The sequence below is a fragment of the Notamacropus eugenii genome, chromosome 3, assembly GCF_028372415.1.
Source record: "Notamacropus eugenii isolate mMacEug1 chromosome 3, mMacEug1.pri_v2, whole genome shotgun sequence".
Classification (NCBI taxonomy): Eukaryota; Metazoa; Chordata; class Mammalia; order Diprotodontia; family Macropodidae; genus Notamacropus; species Notamacropus eugenii.
Window position 1 is genome coordinate 311,232,917 of NC_092874.1, and position 13,385 is coordinate 311,246,301.

General features: G+C 37.9%; 1 protein-coding gene across 8 annotated transcripts in view; it reads right to left on the reverse strand.

The window, feature by feature from the left end:
* Positions 1 to 13,385, reverse strand: part of FOCAD (focadhesin) — a 341,519-nt gene that overhangs the window by 236,504 nt on the left and 91,630 nt on the right. For all 8 annotated transcript variants that reach the window (XR_011964355.1, XR_011964354.1, XM_072596662.1 and 5 more), the window contains 2 exons: positions 12,042 to 12,129; positions 862 to 1,064 (listed from right to left, as the gene is read on the reverse strand). Coding sequence is in view for 6 of the 8 variants with exons in the window: in XM_072596662.1 (XP_072452763.1) it covers positions 862 to 1,064; positions 12,042 to 12,129 (291 nt within the window). In the remaining 2 variants the exon portion in view is untranslated. The remainder of the gene's footprint in view (positions 1 to 861; positions 1,065 to 12,041; positions 12,130 to 13,385) is intronic.

A 13,385-nucleotide genomic window follows, 5' to 3' on the forward strand; every position in this document is an offset into this window, starting at 1 on the left:
GAGACAGAGAGATCAGGTTGTTTTCTTGATTATATTTTCATTTTCTCCTCACATTACTACCGAAGCTAAAAGAAGCTTTTTCCCCTACTTTCTATTTCCCTCTCTCACATTACTAATAAACTATGTATTACAAATTCTAAAGATTTATTCTATTAGGATTTAGGAAGCCAAAGTATGTATTCAATTTCTCTCTAATGGCTGACTTATTTCCATTGCATGCTGGAACAAGGAATAATAAATGGCTTTATCCCTCTAGTTCCTTTAACCATCTGTGATTAAAGTCACATCCACCTCCACAGAAAACACAAGGACAGTGAAAAGGCCTTGTATTTGTGTAGCTGCCTCTCTCCAAGAAGCTTTAACCTGCGTTATCTGGTTTAATCCTCACTCAATCCCTCTAAGAGAGGAAACTGGGAGGTGAAGCTACATTTCACTAATGGAAAAGGCTAAAGGACAAAAACAGGGAGGGAAAAAAAAAAGACTGGTAAAGCTGGGCATAGAACTTGAATCAGAGCTCAATGCACTAAACCAGAGATCTGCCACATGGTAAAAAAGAGAGGATGATGAAGGATGTACCTAAGAGGAAACTAGAGCAGTAAGTACTGCAGTTACTTGCTCAAACAGATGCAGCAATGAAAAGGGATAGTACACAGGAAGGGGCTGCTGTACTGGGGAGAAAAGCAAAGAAAACCATTCCCACCAAGAGGACTGGCACTTCTAGGCCCCTGCCCTCAACCAAGCTACTTTCCAGTTTGATTTAAAACCTGAACTGACTGCTCTTAAGGAATGGAATCTCTGCCTGTCAAGACACTAATCCCACAGCTGTTCTGTGTGTAAGAGAAGCAAAAGTTCATGCATTACCAACTGCGTTTGTTCTTCGGAGCCCTGTTGCTGCACCATTGCCAAGAGGGTTAGAGCCAGCTCTTGCCTACAGGGGCTGATGTCCTCTGCCGAAATACAATCTTCCAAGGCTGTAGATGACAAAATCTGGAGTAGTGGCATCACCAACAGCAAGGATGAGGTTGGGATTTTCTTGGTCCGAGTAGGGGAGAGGAGTTTCAGAGCTATTCACCAAAGAAAAATAATTTGAGCCAAAAAAAAATCAATATCACAAAGAAATAAGAAGATATTTACTACAGTAGTCCTTTAAGTAGTCCTTTCACCTTTAAGGTCAGAATCAGATCAACAACCAAAAGGCAAATAATGCCTGCAAATACTGCAAGTCACCTACTACATATCATTGAAAAAAAAACTATTTTTCCCCCTAAACAGAAAATTCAAGCTTAACCACCATATGCCATAAAACATGGTACAACAAACAGTGCTGGATTTAGAATCAAAGGACTTGAATTCAATTTATCATCTCTGTGATGCTGGACAAGAATTTCATTTAACATAAATTTCCTAATCTGGAAAAAGAATAGCATTCAATGACGCCTCAAGTCTCTTCTACTTCTCTTCTACATTGTATACATAGGTATACAATGCAATCATACTAAACCTTTGCTCCACAGTCTTCTCAAAGGTCACAAGCAATAGCACTTCCCCCAGACTGATGATTAAGTTGGTAACACCTAATATGGAGCAACTCCTTTGGTCTGTCAAGGGCAGGGAACCTGCAGCTAGCTGCAAGGCCACATGTGGCCCTCTAGGTCCTTGAGTGTGGCCTTTTGAATGAGTTTAAGTTTTACACCACAAATCCTTTTATTAAGGGAATCTGTTCTGTGAAGCTTGGATTCAGTCAACAAGCTACACTCAAGGACCTAAAGGGCCACATGTGGCTTCAAGGCTGCAGGTTCCCGAGCCCTGGACTTAGGCAAAATCCTAGAAAAAGGACTAGAAAGTTAAGCTGAGGCCAAATCATATACATATACATTAACATATATATGTGTGTTTACCTACATACACACATATGAAAATGACCTGGTTGCATGTATGCTGTGCATCTATAAATGCAGAATGAATCAAAATTTATAATATGGTGTATATACACACTACATATGACCTATTAACTTGTCCCTTCATTGAAATATCAGTTTAAAGTTAGTAGAGATTATCTCATGTTTTGTTCTATCCTCAGAAGCCTGCTTCAGCACATACCAACCATTTAATAAACGCTTATTGACTGACTAGTAAACAGATTGATTGATGTGAAGATCACATGTGATTCAGCAGCCATAACTATAAAGAAGCAGAGATAATGGAAAACAGTGTTCCAGAAAGCAGCGGCTTACAGTAGCCAAAAAGGTTAAGAATAACATTCCCACAAAAACAGAGTAAAAAATGCAGAACTGGAACTGTAATGAAATAACAGGACTTTCAACATGATGAAAACACAAGGACTACACAGAAACTTTCAAATGCACAAACAGGATTCCAAAGGAAAATTCTTTACATTTTAATATGAAACATGTTATCCTCTGAACCTGTTTTCATCAGAGGTCATGGAGGGAGTCAAATTAGAGAAGAAAGCCTGGGAGTGATTCTATTAAAAATTGTGATGATCTTAAAAGGATCTAAAAATGAAATGGAGGAAAAGAATACACTTGATGGGGAAGGGAAAAGTAGGAATGAAAGATTAGGGAAAATTATCTCATATAATCAGGGTACACACATACAAAACTACTCTTATCTAAATTGGTCAAAAGAGGCAAGAAGTCCCATACACAGATGAGAAAAAGAAATAAAAAGCAGGAGAAAAAAGGAAGATAGAAGAAAGAGTAAGAGGGAAGGGTGGTTAATGGAGGGATTAATCCTAAGCAAACAAACTCCAATTAATTCTAATCTCTAATATCCCTTTTTACAGTGGCAGAGAATGGGACAGTGTCAAATGGGGACTAGCTGAACAAGCTATATATGGCATATAAATGTGAAGGAATGTTACTGTATTACAATAAATGAAGGAGTTGGTTTCAAAAAAACCTGGGAAGACTTGTAAGAATTGATACGAAATAAATTGGGAAACAGTGTTTAAAATAACAGCAATGCAGCAAAGAAAAACAACTTCAAAAGACTTGAGAGCTCAGACCCATCACAATGACTAACCACAAATCCAGAAGATTAAGGATAAAATATGGTGCCCCTCTCCTGAGAGAAGTCATGGACAGAGCACCAAATGAGATATATACTTTTGGATATGTCCAACGAGGAAATCTGTTTTGCTTGACTATATATGTTTACGACAGGAGTTTGTTTTCCTTTGTTTCTCGATGGGGAGTGGGGAGGGAGGAGTAGAAGAAGGAGAGAGAAGGCAGATATTTATTCATTGAAAAATAATAAAATTTAATTTTTAAAAATGTATAAAAGATGGAAAGGCAGCTAAGTGAGGATGAATATAGGAACATGGTATGGCTCTATAAAAATAGTTTTAGGAATGCTAAGGCTCAGAAAAAATTGAGGTTATCAAAAGAAGTTAAAAACAACTGGAATTTTCTTAGATATAGTGGGAAAAAAGGGAAGATCAAAGAAGACATAAGACTTTGCTTGGACTGTATCTTAATAACTAACAACAAAAAGAAGATGGAGCTACTAAATTCATATTTGACTTCTACTTTCTCTGCCAAGGGGATGATTACTGTTCTGTAAATGACAGGGGAAAATGGCTAACAGGAAACATATACCCATGACAAGGAAAAAGATCTAAGAAAACACCTACTTGCCCTTGATGAATTCAAGTCACTTAGTCCATATGAAGTATCTCCTCAGATACAGAAAGAATCAGCAGATGTGACTGCTAAGCTATTGTCTATTAACAAATGAAAGATCACAGAAAACTGGAGAGATGCCACAAGGCTGAAGAACAGAAAAAATTACTCAATTTTCAGAAAAGGGAAGGCAATAGAGTATACAAACTACAGGCTGGCAATCTTCATTTTGATTCCCAGGAAAGGGAACATTAGAAAAGAAATTGTGATTTTGCAGCCACATTAAGAATAACTCACACCAAACTGTCCGTATTCCATTTTCTGATACAGACATTTAATTAGTGGAATGAGTAAATGCCACAGACATACTTTACTTGGATTTTACCAAAGAACTTGATAATGTTTCTTAGGTCATTCCTTTGGAGAAGACTGAGAGATTTAGACTCAGTAATCTACTTGGATATATTCATAACTAGATGAATAGGCAAACTATAACAGTAGCTACTACTTATTCAGTGTTGACATGGCTAGAGATTTCTAGTAGAGTATCACAGGGATATGTGCTAGGTCCTGTATTTTTTACATCTGTGTCATTAACATGAGATATTTGTAAAACATGTTATAATACTAAATAATTACTAATATTAGTATCGTATTCTTGGGAGGGTGAGGAACATAATACTTGTTTTCAAACATTTGGAAATGAAATCACCCTAATGAGGAAACAGGACCTCAGGTGAAGGTGCAAAGAGGAAACTTTAGGTCTGGAATCAGGAGAAACTTCTTAACAATTACAGCGAATGGAATGCAGAGGTACTTCAAGAGATAGACAGAGGCTGGATGACCACTGGGCAGCGATGTTACAGCGGGCATGTCTTTAGGGCATAGGTTGGAGTCCATGGCCCCTGAGATGCTTTCCAACTCTCAAATTCTGGGATTCATATCTGTCTTTGTTTCTCCCACAAACAGCACAGTGCATGGCACATAATAAGTACTTAGCAAAAGCTTCTTTTACTATTGCTGAAATGTTGGAGAAAGGGCAAGGGAAATGAGAACCAAAACAAGTCACGGCCTTTGGCAATCAGTTGCTTATTTTTTAATTCATTTATGATACAATAGAAGCTTTCAGATATAGTAAAAGTAACCAGTAATGTCTTTTATCTTTTTTTAAATAAAGTACAAATGGTTTCTGGAAGGAAGGATTGTAAATCTTCCAGATAATCACTGGAGCCCACATAAGTTATTTAAAAACCAGCTATAATGATCTGAATACCTCATTTTTAATTCACTGCTATAATTGTTGTGGGGGTTTTTTTATCTGACAATTCAGCAATCTCTTGATCATTCTACCCATTTTTTCCTCTTTATTCCCCCAGAATAATTCTTCCTGACTTCACAAAGCAGAACTATCAGGTTCAACAGCTTCAGGCATGATTCTTTAATTCGGACACGATAATAAGGCAATATAAATCAGAAGTACAATTTCAATAAAGAAATTCAGTCTACTTGCTAGATAAATGAAAATAAGGAATCAAGTCATCAGATACTAGCATCAAAGAACACCAGTGTAAAGGACACACCCAAGGGTTTCCTGGCTTTAGAGTACTGGTGCCAAAGAAATAGAAATTCATCCCTTGTCAATTACGTATTGACTTAGAAAACTACAATAGAACATTATCTATGGTACAGTATTTTTATTGAGTTTGTCAAACATTTGCCAATTACATTTTTATCAGGTTCAGGTCCCCAAGGAGTTATGCTTGGACCTACTGACTCCTCTGCTTTAGATAACCAAGTGTGGCTATTTAAAAAAACCTTCAGTTTTACTTGAAATATTAATAATTATATTTATACATCACTTTTAGATATGAAGCATCTGATTATCTCATCTGATCACCATAACAGTCCAATAACTATCATTCAAATTATTCCCATTTTACTGAAGGAGCAACCAAGGGTCAGGAAATTTGAGTCTCTCACCTATGATCATACAGCTAAAATGCCAGAGATGGAATTCAAACAGAGTAAGAATGATGTCTGAATTTCTTGGAGGAGGAGCCAAGATGGCAGAAGAGAAGCAGGGACCTGCTATAGCTCTCCCCGCAAACCCTTCAAAAAACCTGTAAATAAATGACTCTAAACAAATTCTAGAGCAGCAGAAGCCACAAAATGATGAGTTGAAGCAAATTTCCAGCCCAAGACAATCTGGAAGGTTGACAGGAAGGGTCTATCACATCAGACTAGGACAGTTTAGCATAGATCACACAAGTGTGGATGGAGCTGGAGCAGGATTTAGGGGACTGAATTGGTGACTGCTGTGGTTTTCAGACTTCTCAACCCACAAACACCAAAGACAGCTTTGAAGGTCAATGGGAAGAGTCTCTCACTTGGCTTAGAGGGGAGCATGGTCCGTTCTCAGCACCAGTGCAGCGGTAGCCACTGCTGAAACTGAAGCTGCTTCAGGAGCACTCCACTTAACAAAGAGCTCAAAAGTCAAGTAATTGGTTGGGGAAATGAGCAAACAGGGGGAAAACAGAAAGATTCTTACAGATTCTTACTTTCTCAGTGAAGAGGTATTTTCTTACTTCATTGGTGATGAGAAAGATCAAAACATACAACCAGAAGAAGACAATGAAGCCAGCATCCAAAGTCTCCAAGAAACATATAAATTGGTCTCAGGCCACGGAAAAGCTCAAAAAGAATTTTGAAAATCAAGTAAGGAAAGTAGAGCAAAAATTGGAAAGAGAAACAACAGTGATGCAAGAAAATCATGAAAAGCAAATCAATAGCTTGCTAAAGGAAACCCAAAAAATGCTGAAGAAAATAACACCTTCAAAATTAGACTAACTCAAATGGCAATGAGGAGAAGAATGCCTTAAAAAGCAGAATGGGCCAAATGGAAAAAGAGGTCCAAAAGTTCGATGAAGAAAATAATTCCTTAAAAATTAGAATGGAACAAATGGAAAGTAATGACTTTATGAGAAATCAAGAAATTATAAAATGAAACCAAAATAATGAAAAAAATAGAATACAATGTGAAGTATCTCACTGGAAAAAAAAAACTGACTGCAAAATGGATGCAGGAGAGACAATTTTAAAATTATTGGACTACCTAAAAATCTTGATCAAAAAAAAGAGCCCTGACATCATCTTTCAAGAAATTATCAAGGAAAACTGTCTTGATATTCTAGAACCAGGGGGCAAAATAAATACTGAAAGAATCCGCCAATCATCTCCTGAAAGAGATCCAAAAAGAGAAACTCCTAGGAACATTGTGGCCAAATTCCAGAGTTCCCTGGTCAAGGAGAAAATATTGCAAGCAGCTAGAAAGAAACAATTCAAGTATTGTAGAAATACAATCAGGGTAACACAAGATCTAGCAGCTTCTACATTAATGGATAGAAGGGCATAAAATATGATATTCCAGAAGTCAAAGGAACTAGGACTAAAACCAAGAATCACCTACCCAGCAAAACTGAGTACCATACTTCAGGGGAAAAAATGGAACTTCAATGAAATAAAGGACTTCCTAGCATTTCTGCTGAAAAGACGAGAGCTAAACAAAAAATTTGACTTTCAAATACAAGAATCAAGAGAAGCATGAAAAGATAAACAGGAAAAACAATCATAAGGGACTTATTAAAGAACTGTTGACATTCCTACATGGAAAAATATTTGTAACTCTCAGTACTAGGATCGTTGGAGGGAATATATGTGTATGCGTGTGTGTGTGTGTGTGCGTGTGTGTGTGTGTGTGTGTGTGTGTGTGTGTGTGTGCAGAAAGAGATACAGAGGGCACAGGGTGAACTGAATATGAAAGGATGATAACTAAAAAAGAAAACTAAGTGTGGAGAAGAATGTACTAGGAGAAAGAGAAATGGAGTGGCAGAATATATAAATCATCTCACATAAAAGAGGTAAGAAAGAACTTTGACAATGGAGGAGGAGAAGGAGTAGGTGAGAGTGAATAAGTAAGCCTTGCTTTCATCACATTCAGCTTCAAGAGGAAATAACATACACAATCGATTGGATATGGTAGTTTATCTTACCCTACAGGAAAGCGGGGGGAAGGGAATAGGACAGGGGGAATGATAGAACGGACAGCAGGTTGGGGGAAGGGCTAATCAGAAGCAAACACTTTGGTAGAGGGACAGGTGAAATGAGAGAGTAAATAGTGGGCAGGACAGGATAGAGGAAAATATGGTTAGTCTTTCACAACATGACTGTTATGGAAGTGTTTTGCAGGACTACACATGTATAACTTATATCGAATTGCTTGCCTTCTCAATGACGGTGGGTAGGGAGGGGGGAAAGGAGCAAATGTGGAACTCAAAGCTTTAAAAATGAACATTAAAAATTGTTTTTACATGCAACAAGAAAATAAGATATATAGGCAATGGGATATGGAAATCTACCTTGTCCTATAGGAAAATAGAAGGGAAGGGGATGGGGGAGGGGAAGTGGTGATAGAAGGGAAGGCAAATTGGAGGAAAGGGTAATCAAAATACACACAGTCCTGGCATGGGGAGCAGGGGAGATGGGGAGAAAATTTGAAATTCAAAATTATGTGGAAGTGAATGTTGAAAACTGAAAATAAATTTTTAAAATTAAGAAATAAAGAATGGTTTCCAAGAATGAAATGAACTATCCTTGTAATGATCCTACTTGCCATGTAATGAAAGAGAAAAAAAGGGACTGGGGTAGAAGACCAAATAGAATGAAGGCTAACAGAACAAGAGAGCGTACAACCAAAGATTTAATCTAGGCTACGTTAGGTATTACAACCATTCTATAAGGAAACAGACACCCAGAATGCCACTGTGGTAAACTCCCTAGAGCACAGGTGTTTATCTAACTTAGGCACCTGACGAAAGATCAGACCACATCAGCCCCAACAACCAAACACATCATCTGACAGATCCCCAATCACTACTCAGATCATATGGCACACAGGCTATCTATAATAACTAATGGAAAGCAAAGCATACATAACTACCTACCCTTTGTTGCAGACCTAGAGTAAATGGGTGTAGAATAAAACATATTTCTGGATATACTTAATGTATTGAGTTTTGTTCAACTGCTTTTTTTGTTACTTATTCTTTATTATAAAGAATGATTCTTTAGATAGAAAATAGGAAAGAGGAAGGAAATGGATATATGAAAGTGATATTAAAAAAGCTTTGAATAAAATAATTTTAAAAATAAGTATAATTAAAGTAATACCATACAGATGGATGGTATCTTTATATTCATTGTCTCTACTCTCTCATATCCGGCTCATTTGTTAATCCTGTTTACTGTAGCTTCTGGCATCCCACAACTAAATAGAAACCACTCTACAACATTATCAAAAATTTCTGAATTGCTAAACTCAATGGCCTTTCTTCAATCTTTAACTTTTTTGACCTCTTTTTGAAGCATTGCCCTCCTCTTGGATACCCTCTCTTCCATGAGTTTTCAAGACATTGCTCTCTTTTGGTTTTCCTATCACTTGCCTGACCACTCTGTCTCAGGCTCCTAAAGGTCTGCTCTGGGGCCTCAACTCTTGAAATACTCTCTACACATATGATTTCTCAGTGTCCTTATTAAGCCCTCATCTCTTGCCTGAGACCTAGTGTAATACTTCATGTGAATATCCCATAGGCATCTCAACATCAACACACAGAAACCCAATTCTAATATCTTCCTCCCTAACCCTACCTATCCCTCTACTAACTTCCCCATTTTTGTCAAAAAGCATCAATATCTTTCTAGTCAATCAGGTTCACAATCTTTAACTCACTACTCATCACTCTCACTCATCTCCCATGTCCAATCAGCTACAAAGTCCTGGAGAATTTATCTCCAGAACATCTCTCACATCTGCCCCCTTCTCCATGTTCTCATCACAATCGGCCCCATTTTCCCCTAACTATTGAAATGGCCTCCTAACTAGCTTTCACATCTCCAGTCTCTACATCCACAAACTACCAAATTGAAATGCCTAAAAGCATAACATCAACAATTTCACTCTCCTGACCAAGAATCTCCAGGAGTTTCCTATTACTTCCAGGATAAAATATAATTTCCTTTTATAAGGCTTCACAATCTGGTTGCAACTTAATCTTTACATACTTAAGACTCTTCATACAATCTTCATTCTAGTCCATTTGGCCCATTTGGCCCATTTGTTCTTCCCACAAATGACATTCCATCTTTTATATGATCTATTCTACCATGCCTGAAATGATCTCCTTCCACACCACCAACTCTAGCTCCTTTCAAGGAATATCTCAACTTCATTCCCCATGTGAAGAATCTTCTGACTCTCTCAATTATAAGAGCTATCCCTCCACCAAACTATCCAAAATACTGTTCTACCTCCTAATATGTATCTGCTTTGTGTCCTCTGAGTAGAATATGAGCTCCTCCCCAGCAGGGCTTTTCTCCTATTTGTCTGCATAGGATTCTTAATAAATGCACAGAGAATTGCAACTGGTTTCATAAAATTAAGTTCCCATTCCTATCTGCTTGAAGGGAAACACACTCTGGATTTAAAAGTCAAAAGAATGTAAAAAGAGAGAACAGGTTATTTCATTCCTTGTATTTGTTTCCTTAGCATTATGCCTAGTATATAGTAGAGACACTTAATAAATAATTGTTAAGGGGTTAAAGACAGGATAAGATCCAGGATTTGCAACTGTGTGACCACTCTGGGCCTTACTTCCTCATCTGTAAAATGAGGCAGCTGTTCAAGTTATCTCCCTAGATACCTTTCAGTCCTGAATCTAATGAGTCTATAACTTCTGATTTTAGGGAGAGAGAAACACCAACATCTGTATTTTCAAGGGAGACCCAGGGTCTCATGTGGCACACAAACCTTCTTCCAAAGAAGACCCCAAAGCAAAACCTCACCTCAGAGTATATATAGAGCCAGAAGCCCTCACAATCCACATGCTTCTGTGCCTAATTACCAAAAGGTGTGAAAACCTTCAAGCCAACAACTTCCTCATAAGCAAACTTTCCCTTTAAACAAGTTCCTCCCCCAATAGGCTCCACTTGAGGCCTATTAATGGATGCAAGAAGATCTTTAACTGTCATTACACAAACCTAAAAAGGGAGAGTATGAGGAAAGAGTTTTGTAAGCCTTTAGGTAATTTATAAATGTGAACCAGTGCAGCTAGGTGGTACAGTGCATAGAGTGCCAGGCGTAGTTGTCTTCCTGAGTTCAAATATGGCCTCAGATACACTTACCACCTGTGTGAACCTGGGCAAATCACTTCATCCTGTTTGCCTCAGTTTTCTTCTGTCAAATGAATTGGAAAAGGAAATGGCAAACCACTCCTGTATCTTTCCCAAAGAAAACCACAGATGGAGTCACAAAGACTCAGACATGACTAGAAGATGACTGAACAACATGAACTACAACAAACATGAACTATTATTATCAAGATTTTACCATGGCATGCTAAGGGAGGAAGGGAGTACAGACTGGGTCTTTCATTTCATTGTAGGGAACGACAAGGTAAGAAAATTTCTTCTACTAATACAAGAAGATACCTTCTCTGCAATTTACATTCTTAGAGAGCTGCTGAGAAGTGAGAGGTTAAGAACTTTAGACATGGGCAGAGACAGCAGATTAGGTGCCAGGTGTAATGTTAAGCAGAGATCTTCCCCACCCATTAATGGGCCTGCCCATTAAGGAAAGCTTAAGGGAGGCCTACACCTTTTGTTAATTTTTAATGTACTGATTCTCAACAGGTGTGATGTCCTGGGGCTCTGAAAAGCGTGTATATATACTTGGAGGTGAGGTTTTACTTGGGGGCTTACTCATTGGAAGTGTTTGACCAGACAAGACTCAATGTAACCACTAAGGAGCCCCCAACTTTGAAAACTCTGATGTTGATGCTTCTCTCTCTGGTATGTATGTAATGATCAGACAGTTGGATCTGTCTGTTGATCTGTGATGCATGTATTGCTTATGATCAGACAGCTGGAAACCTTGTCTGTTGGTCTTTTACTTCCTCTGTATTTTCTCCGAAGTTCAGGGTGCTGCCTTTTCCCTTGCACTAAGTGAATGACATATGTGCTTGATGAAAGATTACTGACCCCTCAATAGTTGCTTTCCTTTTAGCAAGACAGATCTAAGAACCTGTACGGTAAGCCCTCCTGTGTATGTCAGGGTCCTTGCTGTTCTACGGGACAGGAATTTAACCAAGGGCTTTCTTGGCTTTGAGGTAAACTCTCAATCCACTACACTATGCAAGAATATGCTCCACTTGAAGATAATGAAGTAGGAAAGATATAAGAGAGAAAACCAAAAATGCCCATCCTCTGATGAAACAGAAAAAGAGTGCAATACCTTTGCTAAGATTCATGCTATACTAACAGTTTCCTAAGAAGGGTAAAACTTACCTAGATTTAAGATGGGCTTCTGCTGACTTGTCGGTGTCTGTAGGATAAGTAAACCTATTCCAACTATGGCTTGTTCAACAGGAAATCCCTAAGGAAAAAGGAAGAAAAGAATCTTTTAAATTTTTGAAAAAATCCTTACTATTATGTCATGCACCCTGCAAATATGCATAATATTCCATGCACAATCAACACCACAGACTTATAACACGGCACGAAGACCTTTATAAAATGAATACAATACCACATACATATACACATTTTAGCAGCAGCTGCGTGGTGCAGTGGGTAGAGCGCTGGATCCCAACATGACTTTGAATCCAGCCTCAGACACCAATGTGTGACCTTGACCAAGTCATTGAACACCTATAACTTGGTTTCTTCATCTGTAAAATGTGGATAATAATTGATAACAGCACACCCACCTCCAGGAGTTGTGCAAATAAAATGAGATGATATCTGCGTCATCCTGCCTCTAACTTAAAGCACTATATAAATACAGGCTATTAACATCATCACATCCATCCTTGAGTTGATATATCTGCGCATGTGAACATACATATATATTCAAATACCATAACTGTCTTGATATTTGACAAGGGTAATATATACTTGCTGCCTGTATATTGTCTTCATGATTATTAAGATAGACCCATTTAGTAAACAACAGCCTTCAATTTAAAAAAAAATCTTTCAGGTGAACTCTATTCGCTAAGAAAGGTCCCTCCCACCTACACCCTGCACTTCCGCAAATTCTGCCACACAAAGTTCAACTGCAGCAGCTGAAGAGATTTGAGAACAAGATACGAAAAGAAAAGCAGTAGAAATTCATAAGAAACAAATTCCGAAAAAAGGGGGTGGGGGTGAGAGCAACAAAACCCAAGGCCAAAGAAGTCTATACACAAATGTGCAATATACGTATAATAAAGATGAAGCTGAGATCCAAAGACAAAGTGATAAATCTGACCTAAGAGATATTAACATAATTTGGGTAGGATAAGATCCGTGACTAAAATATACTTCTAGAAAGGTAACCTTTATTTAAAAGATGGAGTTTAGACTAAAAGGGAGTGCGGAGAAAATATTCAAAAATTGACTCATACAAGGAAATACAGGAAGCCAACACATAAAGCTTACTGTAGAGCATCTGAATAAAGATCAACGGAGGCAGAAGTATAAGCAATCGTTGTCCTCAGAGTTTATGACAGACTGCCTGAGGAGGAATTGAGGAAACATGAACATGAAAGCATGATACAATAAAAATGGAAATCTTTAAATAGCTGGACATGTGCCAAAAACAAAGCAATGAATAACTTAATCTAATGAGAGAGAGAGAGAGAGAGAGAG